At 38.5% G+C, this 22,638-nt stretch overlaps 2 protein-coding genes across 2 annotated transcripts in view; both read right to left on the reverse strand.

Annotated features, from left to right (window-relative positions):
• Window positions 1-278: 278 nt before the first annotated feature.
• LOC110906697 (protein ZINC INDUCED FACILITATOR-LIKE 1) overlaps window positions 279-22,638 on the reverse strand; it is a 47,744-nt gene continuing 25,384 nt past the window's right edge. The window contains exons 2-16 of the mRNA XM_035977581.1: window positions 21,384-21,424; window positions 21,236-21,296; window positions 20,811-20,913; window positions 20,552-20,708; window positions 20,419-20,481; window positions 6,821-6,870; window positions 6,671-6,746; window positions 5,845-6,024; window positions 5,508-5,595; window positions 5,124-5,209; window positions 4,700-4,807; window positions 4,577-4,621; window positions 1,284-1,372; window positions 929-972; window positions 279-841 (exon numbers count right to left, since the gene is read on the reverse strand). Of these exons, the coding sequence (XP_035833474.1) occupies window positions 750-841; window positions 929-972; window positions 1,284-1,372; window positions 4,577-4,621; window positions 4,700-4,807; window positions 5,124-5,209; window positions 5,508-5,595; window positions 5,845-6,024; window positions 6,671-6,746; window positions 6,821-6,870; window positions 20,419-20,481; window positions 20,552-20,708; window positions 20,811-20,913; window positions 21,236-21,296; window positions 21,384-21,386 (1,245 nt within the window). The 5' untranslated portion in view covers window positions 21,387-21,424 and the 3' untranslated portion in view covers window positions 279-749. The remainder of the gene's footprint in view (window positions 842-928; window positions 973-1,283; window positions 1,373-4,576; window positions 4,622-4,699; window positions 4,808-5,123; window positions 5,210-5,507; window positions 5,596-5,844; window positions 6,025-6,670; window positions 6,747-6,820; window positions 6,871-20,418; window positions 20,482-20,551; window positions 20,709-20,810; window positions 20,914-21,235; window positions 21,297-21,383; window positions 21,425-22,638) is intronic.
• The window catches only part of LOC118481777, a 2,977-nt gene continuing 2,195 nt past the window's right edge, over window positions 21,857-22,638 (reverse strand). The window contains exon 2 of the mRNA XM_035977030.1: window positions 21,857-21,874. Coding sequence (XP_035832923.1) covers window positions 21,857-21,874 — 18 coding nt within the window. The remainder of the gene's footprint in view (window positions 21,875-22,638) is intronic.

A 22,638-nucleotide genomic window follows, 5' to 3' on the forward strand; every position in this document is an offset into this window, starting at 1 on the left:
AAAACCCTTTGTTTCTTTGGATGGTTGCTACAGAGAGACAACACGCATTTAAAGAAATCAAAAACAAATTTTACTTGTTATGTTGTTGGGCAAACACGAAGCCTAGAAGGATTACCTGAACCTGAAGTCAGACACGAAATCGGGGACTCACATTTCGTAAGAATTCAACAACCTGTTTTGTTTGGCGGAATTATTATATGAACAAAACCAAGGGAAACAATCTGTTTTGTTTGGTGGAATTACTATATGAACAAAACCAAGGGAAACAAAGTATTTTGTTTGGCGGTATTACGAATAAAATCAAGAAGAGCCACCTCAACAGTTTAAATAAATAGTTTGATCTAAAAGTGTATCACGATTCCAAGAGGAATCCAAGTTTAAATTTCAGTGTTCTTCATCTCTCCAATCAGATCCGGGGTTTCGATTCACTGCAAGTATCGGGTACGTTCTATATATAATCCAACAAAAACAAGACCCTTGTCTTTATACTCATCAAATAGCTTCCATCAATGCCACACAAAACAACACGGTCTACAAATTTAAATTCATCTATACTTTCAATTAGTTTAACCTTTCTAAAAACGAATGGAATTAATAACTTGCACACAATTAACATAACAAAAGCTAGATGCTAGACATGGTTGCCTTTGTTGAAAGTCCACCGAAAGATGATCACCTAGATCATTTGGGCAACTAGAATATAGTCATTGGCTTCCCAAAGAATAGGATCCAGTTTCAAGTGTTGCTAACTAGTAATGGTTTGTGATCAAAAACGGCTTAAACGTTAGTAGAACTCCAATTCCTTCAATTACATTCAAGATGAAAAATATCATTTGGGCCCCTGAAATTAAATAAACCGGTAAATATTATTATTTTTTAAAAGATATTTGTCTTTCTATGCAACATTATGAACTAAAAAAACGCGAACCAGGAAGAAATGATGCATGTTGTCTCTTCAAGGACCATGACAATCTACAAAAAGAAAAAAAAAAAAAAAAAAAAAAAAAAAAAAAAAAAAGAGAAGTGAAATTTGATTTGAGGTGATTATGTTGCTTGCTGTTAGAATTAACTAGCTAAAAAGTAAATTGTAACTTGTGTGTAATGTATTTAAATGCTTACAAATTCTATTAGTTATTTTTAATAATATAGTTTCTACTAATCATATTTGATGCGTTAACTACTGCTTTGTGGGTTAACCCGACACTTTTCTTTCCCTCGCCTACAAATCATCCTTTTTAACACGACCCATTTTGACCCGATATTATTAACAAATGAGTACTCACAAGGCTCCTCCACATGCTGGACCAATCGCTTTGCCAATTGACTGCAAAGTTATTGCAATACCATTTGCTGCACCTCTTTGGTGTTGATCCTGTTACCCATTTACATTTGTATAATACATAATAGTTATTTTAGGCCCTAACTATCTGCACACCCAGTTTGCCTATCTGCACACTTAGGGTTTACCTACGCAGCGTATTGGTCAATACGCAGCGTATAGGGTTAACCCTATACGCTGCGTATTGACCTATACTCAGCGTATATAAACCATGGATCTCAGTGCCTAATTACCAATCATTGCACAGAAAACAAGGTTTATATACGCTGCGTATAGCTCTCTACGCAGCGTATATAAACCATTAGACTTTTTTGGGTCATTTTGGTAGGTTTGAGGGATCATTTTTTCACAAAGTTTATATACGCTGCGTATTGACCTATACTCAGCGTATATAAAGGTCTGAAAATGTCATTTATACCCTTGTATTGAGGCTATACGAAGCCAAATACAAGGGTAGTAGACTCATTTTTGTCTTATATGCTGCGTAGTGATCTATAAGGAGCGTATATAAAGCTCCATTTTTGTATTTTTTTTTTGTGTATTCCTTTATTTATTTATAAAAAAAAAAGGAAAATAACACCCGATACGATAATGTACGATACGATATAACACCCGTATAGGCCTATAGGTGTGATTTAGGTCCCGTATTGACCTCGTATAAGCCTCTAAGTGTGATATCGTGTCGTATAGGTGTAGTATAGGTCACGTATTGACCTCGTATAAGACTATAAGTGTCATATCGTATCGTATAGCATAGTATATGTACCGTATTGACCTCGTATAAGACTATAAGTGTGATATCTTATCGTATAGCATAGTATATGTCCCGTATTGACCTCGTATAAGCCTATAAGTGTGATATCGTATCGTATAGCGTAGTATATGTCCCGTATAGGCCTATAAGTGTGATATCGTATCGTATAGGTGTAGTATAGGTCACGTATTGACCTCGTATAAGCCTATAAGTGTGATATCGTATCGTATCGTATAGCATAGTATATGTCCCGTACTGACCTTGTATAAGCCTATAAGTGTGATATCGTATCGTATAGTGTCGTATAGGTCACGTATTGACCTCGTATAAGCCTATAAGTGTGATATCGTATCGTATAGGTGTAGTATAGGTCACGTATTGACCTCGTATAAGCCTATAAGTGTGATATCGTATCGTATAACGTAGTATAGGTCACGTATTGACCTCGTATAAGCCTATAAGTGTGATCTCGTATCGTATAGCGTCGTATAGGTCACATATTGACGTCGTATAAGCCTATAAGTGTGATATCGTATCGTATAGGGGTAGTATAGGTCACGTATTGACCTCGTATAAGCCTATAAGTATGATATCGTATCGTATAGGGGTAGTATAGGTCACGTATTGACCTCGTATAAGCCTATAAGTGTGATATCGTAAGGCAAGAAGGAAAGAAAGGCACTTTCGGGCACACAACCGCTGAAGTGGCCAGGGCACCTCATCTTGTCATTTCGTCCTTGCTCATTCCCGTTAGGCCGAAGTCTTTGGCCTTTCCTTCTCCGCGCCCGCTCACGCTTCGCTGACCTATCGCGTGGTAAAGAGAAAAAAGTACGAAAGAATAGTAAACGGAGCACACCGCAGAAAGATTCTAAATATGAGAAATCCCCCTTTTTTCGATAAGAAGGAAATGAAGAACAGGACCCTTGTGCCCCGGCCCTTGATCAGATAAAGCTGCCCGCCCTATGACCCACAACTCAAAATGAGCCTTGCGACGAGACGCGGACATTCCCCATGCTGCGGTTCCCTCCGGTCCGTTCCCGGGTTGGGTTAGGGGAACATCCGAGCGATTTCCTTCGCGGATCCATAGGTCACGTATTGTTCTTGTATAAGCCTATAAGTGTGATATCGTATCGTATAGCGTTGTATAGGTCACGTATTGACCTCGTGTAAGCCTATAAGTGTGATATCGTATTGTATAGCGGCGTATAGGTCAGGTATTGACCTCGTATAAGCCTATAAGTGTGATATCATATCATATAACGTAGTATAGGTCACGTGACCTCGTATAAGCCTATAAGTGTGATATCGTATCGAATAGGTGTGGTTTAGGTCACGTATTGACCTCGTATAAGCCTATAAGTGTGATATCGTATCGTATAGGTGTGGTTTAGGTCATGTATTAACCTCGTATAAGCCTATAAGTGTGATATCGTATCGTATAGGTGTGGTTTAGGTCCCGTCTAATCCTATATGCATATACAAGAACTATAGGAAACCTATACGAGACTTATACTACACTATACGATACGATACTATACTATACAATAACACCCGTATAGGCCTCTATACGAGACTTATATACTATACACTATACGATACGATGCAATACGATACGATACAATACGATGCAATACGATAAGATAATTTTATTTAAACGATAACAATATAATATATGTGTATTATTTACGAATAATATTTTTTTTTATAAATAATTTTTTTTTATAAATAAACAAAGGAATACGATAATTTAATTTAAACGATAACAAAACAATATATTTGTATTATTTACCAATAATATTGTTTTTTTTTTATAAATAGTTTTCTTTTTTAATTTTTATAATTCATAATATTTATATTATTGTTTATTTTTATAATTTATATTTGTATTATTTACCAATAATATTGTTTTTTTATAAATAATTTTCTTTTTTTTATAAATAAACAAAGGAATACACAATAAAAAAAATACAAAAATGGAGCTTTATATACGCTCCTTAGAGGTCCCTACGCAGCGTATGAGACGAAAATGACACAACTACCCTTGTATTTGGCTTCGTATAGCCTCAAAACAAGGGTATAAAAGACATTTCAGACCTTTATATACGCTCCTTAGAGGTCAATACGCAGCGTATTTAAACTTTGTGAAAAAATATCCCTCAAACCTACCAAAATGACCCAAAAAATCTAATGGTTTATATACGCTGCGTATTGACCAATACGCAGCGTATATAACCCTTGTTTTCTGTGCAATGATTGGTTGTCCTGAAATCCATGGTTTATATACGCTGAGTATTGGTCAATACGCAGCGTAGAGGGTTAACCCTATACGCTGCGTATTGACCAATACGCTGCGTAGATAAACCCTAAATTTGCTAGGGTTTGGTGTGCCAATAGGCACTTTAGTGTGCCAATAGGCACACCCTTATTTTATGTGCCTTAACACTATAAAAATAATTAAAAAGTAGAGAGATAAATAATATTACCACAGCTTTATTTTGCAGCATGAATGTCCCAGTTATGATGGAGATCTGGTTAAAATAAGGAACTCAAAAATGATGATGGAGAAAAACTTGAATTTATGTACCTTTAGTAATTGAAAAACTTACTGATAAAACGTTCTTCACAATCGATGCCAAGTTTAATGTAAAGGTGAGCATGAATCCAGATAACAATGCTATGTATGGATAAGCTGTAAGTAGAGGTATAGAAAAAACCTACACAAGAGATAGTTGGATTAGCCTTTAAACAGACCAAGTTATTTAAGTTAGGTACCTTTGACTCTGAAAGTCAAACAAACTAGTTGAACTTGATATAAATATATGTTTACTTGTTCCGTATAACAATGATCAAATCAAATAGTAAAATAAGTATTACATGTCAAGAAGAATTTGTGATACACAGAACAAGAATAAAGGATAACTACAATGTTATTAAATAATATATTTGGCTTTCAAAGTCAAAAGGAAACCGATAAATAAAGAGAAGAGGGAATAGTAGAAGAGAAATAAGGTGTCTAGAGAGCTTGTATACCCCTGAGATCCGAGCTACCATGATAGGCCCAAATATCCTCTCTGCAATGGGATAAAGTGCAGTCTGGGAAAGGAAAATGCACATCCCTGAAACAATCATAATTTCGGTGAGAACCCGTTTTGACCCTACCCAACTTGATCATTTTTTAGAATAACCCGTTTTGATATGTTAACCAGCCATCCTTTTTGCCAAGCTTATGAAAATGTAAAACGCATCAAATAAACATTTTGACATTAGAATAATGGTTTCTTGCAGGGAAAAGTAAATAACTCCTTTCAGCGAATAATGGTTTTTAGCTTAACATTTTGTCATATAAACAAATGTTGCAAATAATTTGGTATATCCAAATACAAAAGTGGTTTTAAAAATTATAAATAATCTAACCTGTGACGGATAGGACCGTGCCAACATCCTCAGTAGTATAGCCTAGTCCCCCCAAACTCTTCGGGCTCTCGGCCCATAATGAAAAAATCTGTGAATGATAAAAAGCAACATCGTTTTAGCAGTTATGATTGGTGAATATATAGTACAATCAAAGTTCTATGACCATGGTAAAATGTACTTGACTATCCGTCTTAAACTGAACAATCTTGTTTATGGTGTAGGGTTAAAGGTTAAGGGTATAAAGAAATGACCCTGTACTTTGAAAGAATGAAAGAAATTGCTTGGGAATTGTTTACAACACCGAATTCTATAACTAATGGCCAGATTTAAAAACTACCTCTGTGTAAGCCATGTCATGAAGAGAGAAAACACAATAGACAATGATAGAAGACATTAATGGCCAGTTCTTAAAGAGGCTCAATAAAGTAGAATCTTTTTTCTCAATTGTCTTTTCCTCAACTTCAGGTACATTGGAAGCAGACTCCAACTCATTATTTTTATGAATATGCAATGTTTCCTGCAGTTTTGAATGTTTTTCAAATTAGGTTCATGTTAACAACATGAAATCAAACAAGATGTATGTATGCCCAATAATATTTTAGTTTTATTTTTCTTTAAGCATGGTTCCAAAAGCGTGAGGTGCTCGTAGGCGTGAGGCAAGAGCTTCACATACACGAAGCCTTGCTGATCTATATACAACCAAAAGTTGCTTCTCTCTCGCCTCTTTTACATATATAAGCCATTTAATCAAGTAAATCATTTGTAACCTATTCATGCTTTATATGATCTAGAAACCAAGTTTGTAAGACTTTAAAACATTTCCAAGAAGAATGAGTTTACACATTTGCATATATAAGTGATAAGTCGTCTTCTATGTAGATCGGAAATTGAAAATCACAAATGAGAGTATAATTAGAATATCAAAAATTAAGGTTCAGTTCCTTCATATACCAAAGTTCATTCATGTACCAAATGTTAAAACATCAAACCCATGTTTGGTTCTAGTTACATGTTAAACTTCAGTTTTATCCATATAAAAGATATCCTGTTTTCATCAGTATCGCATAAATTCAACTATAAAAGTTTCAAAATATTGAACGGATATCAAGTTAAGATGCATCTTAATGGAAGTAATAAAGAAATGTTAATTGCATAAAATGTACCGGAAGCCAAATTGTACCGATGGTCACAACAAATGCGAAAATGGAGATGGAAAGACACGACAATAAGTATGGAAACCTGCATCACACGTGTTTGTTGCAACTTTTACATAACTAAACCAAAATAATATTTGCATATAATATCATAACTACCTCCCAAATAGAGAATCTGAAGATACGAGACTTGGAAATTTCTCTGCAGGCTGAAAATCAAAACAAGTTATAATACACGTTAGGAGATGTGGAGTACATGCTAGTACAAATTTAACTGAGATATTGGAGATATGCCTAAGTGTAAAGTTAAAGTTTACACAAAGAACTTATGTAACTAACTTTTCCAAAGATATGCCTAAGTCTAAAGTCAAAGTTTACACAAAGGAATCATGTAACTTACTTTTCATGAGCAATTGCAATGTTTCATAATGGCTTAAGTGAGTTTAATTTTCGGCTTGGTGTTTAATGGGCCATTTGATCCGGGTATCCACTTGTGCGTGAGATTGGCATCAAGAGAGACGCTTCAGGGTCAAGGAAGAAACAATTTGGGCTGATTAGGATGGGTTGAAGATAGCGGATTAAGCACTAGAAGATGGAAAAGATTTATTTGCTTTATATTTTTATTTACCATTATCTTATATTGATTTGGTATCTTATTTTTATATCTTTAATTTTACTAAAAGTATTAAGGTTCTATCATTATTTTAGTTGGTTGATTAGTTTGATTAAAAAAAGGTATTGTAAAGCTTTCTAGCTTAATATTTAAATCCTTCAATTCAAAATCATTTGAATATAATCCTTAGTGTCTGCGCCATTTGAACGTGGTTTTGTTCGTGTCAAGTATGTAGGTCCCTTTTCGCGGAGGATTACGAACCTAAACCTTGTTATACAAACCTACTAGCGAGTGCGGAATCCAAGCTAGCAAGCAAACCGAGTTAGTAGCAAGTAGAGAAACAAACACACAAAGATTCACCGATTAACACTAGTCGTATTAATGCAAATGAAGGTTTCGGTTACAAGCTCAATGTTTACAGAAGTGTTCTATAAACTCTCTAAGTGTGTGTGTGAGTTCTGGGCAGAATGCTCTCTAAGCTTCTATCTCTCGGGTGTGTAAAATGGCAGAACTCTAGAACTCTCAACACATGCATGGGTATATATACCCAGCTCAGCAGGTCTGCTCGAAGGATTCGACAGATGGTCCGAAGGATCATCTGTCGACCACATGTTACACGAAAGATCAGCGTGGACCTCGAAGGATCATCCTTCGAGGTCTAATGGTCGAACCATGGTCGAACCATATCTTTCTATCACCTCGAAGGATCAGGTGTATCCTTCGAGGCTATCCTTCGATCAGAACATCTTTCAACTGTTGTCCAAGTCAAACCGGAGGATGGTTGACTTGGTCAACTTACAACACAAATCAGGACATCGTTTATATCAGACCGAATACAGACAAAGTACAGACACAAGTGCACCAACAAACTCCCCCTTGGCTGTAGCTTTGTCTTTGATCTCTAAGCTTTGTCTTGTTCTTCTAAAAGTGTAGACTTGTCTGGAACTTCGACAGTCTTTGGTCTTCAGGTCTTCAAGACTCTGATGTCCTATCATGTCTTCAATGCCGGAGGATCTTCAAAGTCTTCACGTCTTGAAAGTAGAGAGTGTATCAACAAACTACCCGTATCATGTAGGAAGTGTGTTGACAAACTCCCCCTTAACATAAGCTCCCCCTTGAGTTATGCTCGTGAAAAGACTTTATCTTTATGAAGTGAGATCCTTGTGGTGTTGATGATGGCCAGCGGCAACTCGATCATCTTCATCTTTTGAGCGCCTTCTCGTCGTGTCTTCATTCCAAAGCTTGTCATCGACCATGTTCTCCTAGCCTTTAGAATCTGCACATGCAAGAAATCTAAACGCGTAATGAGAACAACTGCTTGGAATATAGCATAAACAAATGACACACGAATGACCATGTCATAATCAAACACCGTCCGACAGTTTGAAAGTTTAATAAAATTTGTCAATTTTAGTTTTTAACTTTCAAAACCTGCAAATTTCGACCGTTTATGAAGATTTAGTCAGTTCGGTTTTTAGTCAGGTTTCAGGTAACGAAGACTTGAGCTCCAACATCGTACGATCGAAAATAAAGCAGAAATAAAATCTTTTTGGCTTTTATAAAGTTTATATTAAAACAAGCCTAAAATCTTTTTGGTATTTTTGAAATTAAAAGACAACAATTTAAAATCCTTTGAGTGTTATCAAACGACATCACCGCTAATGTCGTGCTGATATGCACCAAACGATGAAACTGTTTAAAAGAACTAATAAAGGTTAAGCAGTAAATAAATATATACAAACATTCTTTTTGCGAGTTTCGAGGGTAAGAGAATCATATCAGTGTACGGTCATGCCAAAACACTCTTGTTGTTCAGTTAGTTAACATTAAGATAAGCATCCTATAACAATTATCGGTATTGTTGTCCACTTAAGCTCAACTTATCAGATGTAATCATGTTTAGAGGATACGTTAATGTATGATTTATACTTACCGACCGGTGTTCATCCACATCACGACACATTCCCGTATCAAGGTATGCACGAGAGTTCATCTTACCGGTGAGTATACTGATTATCATCTGTTTGACCGTATAAATTGTGAGATACTCACTTATTTTGATTTGAAAACAAGTCCTATGTGATATAATCACTTATTGATGAGGAACTTGATTTTCGTATGCATGAGGGCACAGGTGCAAGTCCGTGAACAGGTCAGTACTTCCGTACAGCAGAGAGACGAACTTGACACCCGGAAAAATGTGATATTTTATCACTTATTTGATTTGGACATGTGATTGTTTATCACTTATTGAGGTCGAATGTAGAATGTAATATGTACACGTATGTATAGTATCATGGAAGATCTAGACTTGCGTCCCCGTTATTTTTCGGTAAAAGATACAACCATGATACCCAGATGATAAGCAGCATAAAGACCGAATATCTCAGAACCTCGGCAATCTATCAAACGAAATTTCGGTACTAAGACCATATGCCAATGAATGGTTCCCACCTGGTCTTCAGTCGATTAAGATTTATATCACCCTGCACACTTTAAAATGATTGTGAGCCTACCGATACATCTTATATAGAGCTGCTTATCGTTTTTCATTTAAGGTTTAAAGAGGTTTGGATAGACCACTGATGTACTATCATTTTCTCTTTTGCTCGCCAGGAAACTCATTTTTGTTTTTCTATTGTTTTTGTGTTTTTGAATTTTTTTTTTTTTTTTGATGTTTTTGGATTTTCCGATTTTTGGATTTACTCCCCCCTAAAATCAACAAACTAAGATAAATTTAAAAACACAAAGGTATTTACAAAAATGATTTTCCGATGTTGGTTTTACTCTTGCTTGACCTTAATGCCATTTACCAATAATAAAAAGTCAAATCTTGATTTGTCAAATGCTTTGGTAAATAAGTCGGCACGTTGGTCATCGGTGTGGACCTTAACAACATCGATTAGCCTTTTCTCAAAGCAATCACGTATGAAGTGATATTTGATTTCGATGTGTTTGGTCTTTGAATGCTGCACAGGATTTCTAGTGATATCTAAAGCAGCAGAATTATCAACGTAAATAGGAGTAGTTAGGAATTCAAAACCGTAGTCCCGCATCTGTTGTTGGATCCAAAGAACTTGGGAGCAACAACTTGAGGCAGCAATGTATTCAGCTTCGCATGTTGATGTAGCTACACACGTCTGCTTCTTGCACTGCCATGTAACTAGGCGATTTCCTAAGAACTGACATCCAGCCGTTGTGGATTTACCGTCGATTTTGCATCCGCCAAAATCAGAATCACTGAAAGCTACCAATTCAAAGTTATTATCCCTAGGGTACCACAGACCGGTGTCAGGGTATGCCTTCAAATAACGAAAAATCCTTTTAACAGCAGCAAGATGTGAGGCCTTCGGGTTGACTTGATATCTGGCAAGCAGGCACGTTGGGTACATGATGTCTGGCCTTGATGCTGTGAGGTACATGAGAGATCCGATCATGGCGCGATAGATAGAAGGGCTAACAGCTTCTCCCTTCAAGTCTGGAGTAATTCCGTGATTAGTTGGCAATGGGGTACCAATGGGCGTTGCATCAGACATCTGGAACCGGCTCAAGATGTCACCAACATATTTAGTCTGATGGATGAATATCCCAGACTCCGTTTGTTGTACTTGTAGGCCCAAGAAGAAGGTCATTTCCCCCATAGCACTCATCTCGAATTTATCCTGCATAATGCGCTCGAATTCCCTACACAAGACATCATTAGTAGAACCAAAAATAATGTCATCAACGTATACCTGTACCAGAAGAAGATCTCCATCTTGTTCTTTGATGAAGAGAGTACAGTCGATAAGACCTCTACGAAAATCGTTCTCCAGCAGATAGTGAGATAAGGTTGCATACCAAGCTCGTGGTGCTTGATGAAGACCATAAAGAGCTTTGTTGAGCAACCAAACCCGATCGGGATGAATAGGATCTTCAAAACCTGGAGGCTGTTCGACGTACACCTCTTCTTCAACCACACCATGTAAAAATGCACTTTTCACGTCCATCTGATAAACCTTGAATCCTTTGAAGGACGCATAGGCTAGAAAGATTCGAATTGCTTCGAGACGTGCCACTGGTGCATAGACTTCGTTGTAGTCGATCCCTTCAATCTGACGAAAACCCTGAACGACTAAACGAGCTTTGTTTCGGATAACAACTCCGCGGTCATCCTTTTTGCATTTGAAAACCCAACGGGTACCAATCTTCTTGTATCCAGCAGGTTTCTCTACAAGTTTCCAGACACCCAGCTTCTGGAATTGTTGCAGTTCTTCCTGCATTGCTTCAACCCAGGCATTATCCTTCAAAGCTTCTTTCCACGTCCTTGGTTCTTCTTGTGAGACATAACACGCGAAGGACCAGTCGTTTTGTTGCCCGGATTCTCGAATAGCTGCATACAAGCCTGCATTGTTGTTGTTTCGCAACATGTTTCTTGTTTGTACGCCACTTTGCACATTTCCAATGATGTTTTGTTGAGGATGGGTATTATGAATCCTTGTTTCTGGATTGTCTGGAACTGGAACATTTATACCCAGGTTGTTAAGATTAAGATCAACAACCAATTCAAGACCCGGAATTGACGAAGAGGATGATGCAGTAGCCTCAGCTGTTCTATGAGCATCTACTGGAGGAGTACCCTCTGAAGTACCATGAACTGCTGTTGTAGGAGCTTCTTGATCTGCATCTAGAAATTCATCATCCTCTGAAGATTCGTTCAATTCGTTTGCATCATGAAAATCCTCATTGTTGAGAGTATTGTTGTTCACCGAAGACGATGGTTCTTGATTCACAAGGATTGGACGAACCACCGGTGAAACTGTTGCATTGTCACTCTCGAAAAACATCCTAGCCGCAGCATTTTCTTCAGCGGCTTCAACATTGATCGAATTGAAGAAGTCATCGTACTCAAACATCCAAGGTTGACCCGGATTTTTGACTGGCAAGGTGTGCCTTTGTACTCTGACCTCAGACCATTCTTCAACCCTTTTAGTCTCTAGATTCCAGACTCGTAAGTTAGGGGTGGCATACCCAAGAAAGTATCCATCAATTGCTCTTGCCCCAAACTTTCCATTAGGATCGATGATTGTGCATGGAGCTCCAAACGGTTCGAGATAAGACAAATCTGGTTTCCGTTTTTGAAGAAGCTCAAAGCAGGTCTTGTTGTGTCTTTTGACTGTAAGGACTCTGTTCAATGTGTAACATGCAGAGGCCACAGCTTCAGTCCAGAATGGAATGGGTAGCTGCGACTCTACCAACATTGTCCTAGCAGTCTCGATCAATGTGCGGTTCTTACGTTCAGCGACACCATTCTGTTGAGGAGTATAAGCTGCACTAAACTCATGAAGAATACCCTTTGAAGTGCAGAACTCCGTCATGGAATGATTCTTAAATTCAGTACCATTGTCGCTACGTATCCGCCTAACCTTCAACTTATACAAATTCTCAATCTGAATGATCAAGTTTTTGATAATGCCAAAGGTTTCACTCTTGTGTGCCATGAACGCAACCCAAGAAAATCTTGAATAATCATCAGTAACCACGAGGCAGTATTGATCACCCCGAATACTCTTGTGCTTGACAGGACCGAACAAATCCATGTGCAAACGTTCAAGAGGAACTGCCACTGTGTTGATCTTCTTTATAGGGTGCTTCTTCTTTGTTTGCTTTCCTTTCTGGCACGAAACACAGACGTCTTGAAGATGGAAATTTTTGAGAGGTACACCATTCACCAATTCATTTGAAACCAAATGATTCATTTTTCGTAAGTGAATGTGACCCATTCGTCTGTGCCAAGAGATAGTGTCTTTTTCTGTGGCTTTGGAAACGAAACAAGTTGCTTGTGCAGACGTAGTAATAGCCTGGCTCATGTCAAGGACATACAAATCATTTATCCTTGGAGCCGACAAGAGAATCCATTCTTTTGGAATTTTGAAGCCGGGTTTCAGCACATAACATCCATTAGCATCAAAGTGTACTGAAAATTTCTTGTCACAAATTTGAGAAACACTAAGAAGATTGTGATCAAGTTGTTGCACAAAATTGATCTTGTCAAAGCTGACAATCCCGTTAGATATCATTCCTTCTCCCGTAATGTATCCACCTTTATCTCCAGCAAAAGCAACATAACCTCCTCTAATAGATTTAACGTCGTAGAGAAGCTTCATGTCGCCTGTCATGTGCCTGGATGCCCCACTATCAACAATCCAATGACTACTGATAGTTCCTCCTGAAGCACCCTGCACATGAACTCAAATGAATTAGTTGGAGATGGGGACCCAAGCCATTGTGGTCTTGGGTCTTCCATTTTCATCAATGACAATAACTTCTTGTCTTTGATGGTTGGTGAATTGTGATGGTCCCCCTGATTCAACAACCGTTTTTGGTTTCCAAGTCTGTTTGGTTTCACCAGTGTTTTTCTTTAAAATTTTAACTTCTTGATGATTTGAAGTTTTAGAATTTTCTGGTTTTACAACAACAGATTGTTTATGAACCACATCGGTTTTAATCGCTTTTTCAATTTTCTTGACCTGTTGCCGTTTCTGTTTCTTTTCCCTTTCTTTTACAAGTCGGGGATCTTGTTTTGTGGAAACAGATGGCTTACGGTCAGTCTTACCACGGGGATCATCAACCTTTCCTTTCTGCTTATGAAGATATGGGCAGTTTCTAATAATGTGCCCAATGGTTCCACACTCAAAACATGATCTTCGTTCTACAAACCCCGAAGAATCATGTGATCGTCTAGCCGAAGATGTTGAACTTTGTGAACCCGAGGTACTAGGTTTTGAACTGCTTGGTTCATTTCTTTTCTCGACAATAGCTTTCTTGACAAAATCTAAGTTAGATTGATTTTCAAACTTTTCAATTTTGTCTGTTCCCGTCGATTTCACAAAGTTAACATTTTTCTTCTTCTTTTGGTTCGGCTTCTTGTTAGCTTGAGCCGGTGCTTTACCTTTGGGTTTGGTGTGATTTTGCTGTGTTGGCATTGTTGGTAATTTCTTGTTGCCAAATTGTTTTCGAATTTCAGCCTTTGGAATAGAAGGACACTGTGTAACTTTAACTTTAGGTCCTGCCTTTCCCAAGAACTTACTCGTCGAATTCTCAAAGACTTTGCAGATTAAGGATTGATTAACGTTCTTAATGGGAAAATCTTTGTCTGAGTAAATTTTATCATCACCAACTAGAGTGTACAGCAAATTCACACTCTCCGGCTCTCCTGCAGATGAGGACTCAGTTGCAACAGTCTTAGCGGGTTGAACAGGGGGATCACATAGAATGTGATTCTCAAGAGGTATGTCCTCATTTTTGGCTACCGCATCAGACTTTGCTGGGACAGTATCGTCAGATTCATCATCAGACGAATCAGCATCCTCAATCACAACTGGAGGATCTTGATTCTGTTCAGCACTCACAAATGTATCTGCTGACACATCCGAATCTGAGGATACTTCCTTTTGGTATCCGAGCCCTGCAGCAAACTCCTTAACATCTAGAGGCACAGAAGGTTCAAAGAAAACTCTGTCCTCTTCATCAGGCATGGCGTCATAATTATGTCTCACTGGTGGTGGACACTTCTTGTAGCCTATGCATGTGACATCTCTCTTTTCCTTCTGAACGTCAATGATGTGATCTAACACATAGCTAGAACTCAAATAACTGTCTAGCTTGAGTTTGATCGCATCACTTTCGGTTTTCACACAAGCCATCTCTTTTTGCATATTCTCAAGGCGAGATATATACAAATTAATATCAGTTTGTTTTCTTGAAACCATTTTAGTCAGTTCAGTTTTATCTTTCTTTAATGTTTCAATTACTGACTTAAATTCCTTTTCATGGTTTTCATAAAACATGTTGGCTTCTGTGCATTTTGAGAGATCCACAGTCAATTTCTGATTGTGGAGAAAGGTCACATCATAGTTCTCTTGCAAAGCGTCATGCTTACTTTGCAAGTCACTCAAATTCTCATTCACAGTAGTATGTTTGTCTTGCAAGTCAAACAAACTAGCTTGTAAAGCATCATGTTTGCCTTGCAACTCAGACATACTTTTCTCCATTTCAGCACATCTAGCATGCATCCTAGCACATTCATCACAATTAACAGCAGTGGGTTCATCGACACATACCTGACTTGATGAACCGTCGACATTAGCCATAAAGGCTGAATGGAGAGAAGACGAAGTATAAGCAGCTTGATCCACCAGAATAGATCTTCTTTGAGTTTCTGCTACAGCTTCCCCCAAGAGTTCATCAATGTCAATATCATCCGAAACATTAGATGTCTCACCCACATGATCATCACCAGAGTTGGATGATTCTTCATCAACACTCCTGCTGTATCCAGAGGAGTCTTCATCTTCAGACGATTCATCACCACTGGCAGAAGATTCTCCACCACTAGTGTGAACTAGCTCCTTCACAATCTGAGCAAAACATGCTGTTCCATCAGGAGCATCACCACCCAACTGGATTGACCAGTCACAACCTTCATCCACCTGAACTGCAAGTGCTCGGTTGGTTTGGTTGTTGACAGGCACCAATGTACGATCATTGTTTCTGTTCTGCTGGTTGCCTTGGTTCCTGAAGGGGTTTTGATTCCCGTGCTGGGCTGGCTTTGTACACTCCCGTTTAAAGTGGCCCCGTTCACCACAGTTGAAGCACTTAACAGCTTGCTTATCGAACCCATACTTGGTGTCTCGCTTACTTTCCAAGCTGGTTCTGCCGGTACTTTCCATCCAATCCTTTGCTCTTCTCACTGCACTCGCAAAGGCCCACTTGATGTCCATCAAGTCCATCTCTTCCTTATCAATCTGCCTGTAATCTTCTTGTGTCAGATTAATGTTTCCAATCTGACCTTCTATCAGCCCACAGTACGCGCTCACTACAGTGTTAAGCAGCTCCATGTGTTCCTTAGCTACTTCTACACTGATTTTAGAGAAGCTTGACGTGTCGAGCTGTACTGTACTTGACTTTGATTGTTGACCTGCAGCAGATGATGTTCCTCCATAACACGCATATTGTGGTTGTTGAGCGGGAGGAGGAGGAGGTGGTTGGATTGGATTTCCATACAGATCTGTGGTTGGAGGCGGCTTTACAGGAACTTGCACTAGATTGCCATACATATCCGTGCTTGTGACAAACGCCGTTTGAAGTGGAGCATGTGAACCGGCTTTTGCAGATGAAGAAGTGGAGGTGCCATAATACATCTCTGGATTCTGTGGCACTGCAACTCTCTTTGCCTTCAACGTTTCTTCCTGATCCTTGTTCTCCAGAAGTTGCACGAAATCGTTGATATTTGTTGTTCTCAACGTTCCGTTGTACTTCAAGATCTCCAGGAAGTTGTTCCATTGAGGAGGCAATGCATCGGCAAACTTCTTTACCACCTCTGTTGGAGTCGTTGTGACTTCAAAGTTTGTCAGCTCAGTAAGCAGGTGATAGAAACGGCTTGTCATATCTCCCAAGGACTCCTTATCCATACATGTGAAGCCATCAAATTCTTTCTTCAGTAGATCTCGTCGTAGTTGACGTGTGGCTTCATTACCTACTCCTCTTGTCTTCAATGCATCCCACAACTTCTTCGTAGTCTTGAAACTGACGAACTGATGATAAATATCCTTGCTCAGTGCTTGAGTGAGGATAGCGTATGCTTTCTTTTCTAAGTCATACGTCTTCTTTTGTTCATCAGGAAGATCGGCAAATGTAGCTGTCGAAGAAGCAGCAACCTCGATAGTTTGATCGAATTCCGTAATGAACCGTAACCACAACTCTGTATTTTGACCAAGAATATATGTATGGAAACGATCAACCCATCCCGGATATTCATGAAGATGCATCAACTTTGGAGGCCTGTTTAAACTTCCGGTTTCACTTTCGCTTAGTAGAAGACTTTGAATACTCGGAGTTTGATTTGAAACAAACGCCCATTGACCAGTTGGAGTGGCATTTGTTTGTGAGGATGTAGATACCGGAGATTCGGCCCATGATGGAGATTGACTAGTATTCATGTATTTTCCACTGTCTGGAGCCGGACTTCCCCACCAACTCGGATTCATGATAAATGAGCAAAATAAATGCTAAGTAAGAATGATCCGAAAGATAACACAACCGAAAGATCCTGGTCGAAGGATCTGAAATCACAGAAACTTGTTAGCAGTAAACTGATCACAGTCGAAAGATCGATTTATTGTTCGAAGGATCAACAGTATTCGAAAGATTACTGTTGACTCTCGAACAATGACTTCGAAGGATTCAAGAGCTCGAAGGATTCCCTTTTGAAAGATCCTTATCTTTCGAGTTAACTCTTTATCTTTCGAATAACAGATCTCGAAAGATTCACCAATACGAAGGATCCTAATCTTTCGGACACTAATCTTTCGAAAAGATTCCTCTGTCGAAGGATATGTTTCAGACTTCGAAGGATGGGTCGAAGGATATAAATCTTTCGAGCCCTCCTTGATCGAAAGATATCGAAGGATGATCTTTCGATGTCGAAAGATATCTTTCGAGAGCTCTTACACAATCTGATCTGATGTGAAAGGTTGGTGAAAAGGTGACAGGGGTTGGTGAAGTTGCTTTCGGCAGAAGGGATGTTTCTGCACAACTTTCCACCAAACTTTTTGACTTTCAAAAATTATACCCAAAAAGGCAAAATCTTATCCTCAAGTTCAGTCACCGGAAACACACCGGAATACCACCGGAAAACACAAAGTTTTCTAAAAACCAATTTTTATGTTACCCAACCCAACCTTGAACACTCCCGGTTAGTTTAGACACGTTTTTACTCAAAGAAAATACAAGAAACCAAGTAAAAACAGGTGCAAAAACCAAGTGTTTCAACACACCAAAACTTGTAAAAACCCGGTTTTAAACAAGGTTAAGAGCCTTAGCTCTGATACCACTTGTAGGTCCCTTTTCGCGGAGGATTACGAACCTAAACCTTGTTATACAAACCTACTAGCGAGTGCGGAATCCAAGCTAGCAAGCAAACCGAGTTAGTAGCAAGTAGAGAAACAAACACACAAAGATTCACCGATTAACACTAGTCGTATTAATGCAAATGAAGGTTTCGGTTACAAGCTCAATGTTTACAGAAGTGTTCTATAAACTCTCTAAGTGTGTGTGTGAGTTCTGGGCAGAATGCTCTCTAAGCTTCTATCTCTCGGGTGTGTAAAATGGCAGAACTCTAGAACTCTCAACACATGCATGGGTATATATACCCAGCTCAGCAGGTCTGCTCGAAGGATTCGACAGATGGTCCGAAGGATCATCTGTCGACCACATGTTACACGAAAGATCAGCGTGGACCTCGAAGGATCATCCTTCGAGGTCTAATGGTCGAACCATGGTCGAACCATATCTTTCTATCACCTCGAAGGATCAGGTGTATCCTTCGAGGCTATCCTTCGATCAGAACATCTTTCAACTGTTGTCCAAGTCAAACCGGAGGATGGTTGACTTGGTCAACTTACAACACAAATCAGGACATCGTTTATATCAGACCGAATACAGACAAAGTACAGACACAAGTGCACCAACAAAGTAGTATGATTTGGTTGTTTCAAATGGCTTGTGAAATGGACGTTCTTCTAAACCATATATTTGCCATATCCGCCAGATGAGGCGGTGGCCAACTTTAATTCAAAACACACAAGGTTCAAGAAACAAACCAAAAATCGGCCATCAGATACGAGGATCATGGGAAGGAGTATCTTAAAGCTAGCAACGACATCTAACCAAATGAAGAGGTAAGTAAAGAAAAGTTGAGATGGTTTATCAAGGCGATTACAAGGTTGGCTCTCAAGAGGGTGATCTGTTGCAAGAAGGTGGTCTTGACATTTGGTCTAAAGATGGTTATAGAGAGACTATCATGGGTCAAGGAGTATCCAGGCAGTGGTGGACCTAGAAATTATTTCCTAGGGGTGCGCACGAGGGGTTCAACCAAACTTTTAAGGGGTGCGATCGGTAATTTGGCCTATTAAATACACTAAAAAGATTTTTTTACGGGGGCGCCTGCCCACCCACCACCTCACTTAGGTCCGCCAATGTACCCAAGGTTTATTTCATGGATGAGCGAGTGGTTCTCAAGTATGGTATGTCGGGGTTTAAAAACCAGGGTTGGGGTCATCACCATGTTAGTAATGGGCAAGGTAATCTGACGACAGGTCCACCGTGAAAAAAAAAAAAAAGAGGGAAATTGGGGTCGGCAAATGTTTGGGAAGAAGTAATAGTCGGTTCAAGTTTCGTTGGGGTTCAAAGTATAGGCGGGCTTGGAAATTTAACAAGGCCCAACCCTATACTGAAGCCACAGTAAAATAAAGTTGATGGGTCATATGGGGTTTGTAGGGGTAGCAATCTGTTGGGCCGATTAAAGTGAAATGAGTTTGTAGGGCATGGGCTAGTATGGATAAGCGGCAAGCGTGGAGGTCTTGCCTTGGGTTGTGTTGTGTTGTGTTGTGTTGCGTTAGGCCAGCAAATGAAGATGGGCAGCCTTTCTAAGCGGGTACATTTAGTTTATAAACGGTAATATAGGCCGGGGTCGGGTCATGTGAATGGAGCGGATCTCAAATCAATCTATAGGAGGCAGAGAGCCCCTTCAAGACATGCTCCAATTCCTTTTAAAACAATTATGGTAGCGGTTTGAAACTAGATCTCATATCGTGTTTACTTTCACTTCCCTCAACCCTACGAATGAAATGGTGGCGGTAAAACCAGTGTGAGCGGTAAAGGTCTAGGATCACCTTCACCGTCGGTGGGGGTAGCTTGTAAGGTTGGGTTGATGTATGGGTTTTCTAGTAAACGCAAGTTGTTACCAAGGGTCAAGTCGTCAACAACTAGGGTTTATGGTGAAGAAAAACGGACAAATCCTTCTCTGACTTTGTTGGAAGATATAGCTCATCTTTCTCTTATGAACCTGTGTGAAGTCAGTATAGGGTCCCCAGGTTGATTATGTATGTGGTCGTTTGTTGCTAGCCTACCATATGATGAAGTTGTTGTCACACATGTAGCATATAAACAACTTCACAATAATTGTTTATGTAAGTTGATTATTTTGATAAACAAATTGTAAAGCTTTGAGTTTATCAAAATAATCAACTTATATATACGCATGTTGTTTCAATCAAGATGTAATCACACATGTAGCATATGAACATATAAGTGAGTATCAAACCTGTGCAAGGAAACCTCCCAAAGCTGGACCAAAGATCAATCCTATCCCCCATGATGTACTAGTCTGAAAGAAAACTATGTGAAATATGAATGGATTATAATAAAAACATGAAGTTTTATGATTCTTTGCTTACAGCTGATAATCCTAAAGCTTGATGTTCCTCGGGGAAAAGTTCACATGCATATGCCTTTATAGTTCCTAATACGCCATTCAAAAAGCCAAGAAGAAACCGTGTAATAACAGCCATACAATAGTTGACACTAAAACCGAACATTGTGTTGAAAATAACCCTGGAGAACATGAAAAAACATACAAGCTTTATAAGAACAACTGATATATAGTATTTCACGAGACATAAAGCCAAAATAATAATCATTGAAGTAGGTACGAACACTGTTGAAGTGCCTAGAATAATAACTGGTTTCCGACCATATCTATCCGCTACCACTCCCCAGATAATAGATGTCAATGCTCGTCCAATCATATATGCAGATCCTTGGTAAGATTGTGACATGTATAAGATATAAATGTGACAATTTCGATCCATTTACTTGCAATTAGAACGATTTAGTTTACATTGTTATATCAATAAAACATTTTGACCTCTTAAAACATTTTATTTGAGATGATGAAACTCTTGTAATAAGATTTGACACTAATTAATACTAAATAAAAATAAAAATTTTGGACAAAGACTACCTAGGTCAACGCAACCTGACCCATCCATACAAACAACACTCATTTTGACCAGAACCTGCTTTGAACCATTATCCAATGTGGCCAGCTTTAATGAAACACAACGGTAAAAAAAACTTACCAACAAATCCTGCATAATAACTAATGTCCTCTTCTTTCTCTGCGATGTTAAAATCCCTTACCTATAACAAAAATCAAGATAAAGAATCCTCATAGTCCAAAATTTGAAATATGGGAAACATGGCAAAGGCATAAGTGAGCACAAGTACCATGAAATAAAGAAACGGAAAGAGAGATGATATTGGGAGTACTGAAAAAAAAAAAACATGTGTCAGGCATGAAATATATTTGGGAATACCGAGTATGCAATAAATACATGTGTGAGGCATGAATGACATTCAAGAGTATATGCATCAAATGTAATAAATACCTTTTTTCATCCTTTTTATATAATCTAACAAGAAACCATGATTGTAATCAATAAACATACACTTTTTATTCGGATACAACTATTTCATGAATTATTAGGATATAAACAGTTTATTACCAACACTATATATGCACCACAATCCATGTACATAACAAGATAAATTCATTGGTAACACAACTCTTTTTTCTGATCCGGTTGTCATGCTCATGTTTATGAAAACAAGTGAAAATCCTACACATGGCATGAATTTCATATTAACCAAGAAACTCTAGTTGGAGGCGAATTTTGTGCTGGTCCAGATGAAATTCTCTATCAGTGTAGGTTCTTCGACTGTTGTTTTCATATGCATATGTATAAAGGTTACTATAAGTGGGTCGAGATGTTAAGAAAGCCTCAATGTACGTCCAACTTCTATTGACTGCTTATAATTATGGATATACCATTTGATGTTGATTCAACAAATAATGTTGCTTGGTGCATCGTAGCATCGCTAACTCATGTTATCCATTTTCAGAGGATCTCTAGCAGCTGGGAACATGAAGTGTTGAGGATGCGAGATAGATGTGCTACAGAAGGATGAGTAGTATATTAATGTCCATAACCCGACCTGGCGGTGGGTTTATAAAATAAGCTTTCCAAAGGGTTGAGGGTCGTGGTAACCCTAATGACAGCCCTTCCACAATATCAGCTAAAGATCATAATCTGTTAACTAAGTCTTGTGCACGACAACCCTAACAGGACCCGAGCATTTGCAGTTTTCCACACCATTGCGCTATTGATTGAACGTTAAGATATCCCAAGTGGATTCTATCCAAAATAATACTCTGTTTGAACTTATTGTCTCTATCTCATTTACTTAACCATTATTTACCTTTCCATTGTTTACTTTATCTGGCTAACAACCAAACTCCAATTTTTGATGGACTAACCGATAACAAAAGTTGATTATTGATAGCCGACTGTGTCCTTTGGTTTGACACTTGATTCTTACCTAAAAGTATAACTTTCACATCAGTTTTTTAGGAAGAGGGAATCGCATATGATCAGCTTTAATAGTAGTGACATAACACACAAATACACTATCTCTTGATGAG

The sequence above is a fragment of the Helianthus annuus genome, chromosome 9, assembly GCF_002127325.2.
Source record: "Helianthus annuus cultivar XRQ/B chromosome 9, HanXRQr2.0-SUNRISE, whole genome shotgun sequence".
NCBI classification, from domain to species: domain Eukaryota; kingdom Viridiplantae; phylum Streptophyta; class Magnoliopsida; order Asterales; family Asteraceae; genus Helianthus; species Helianthus annuus.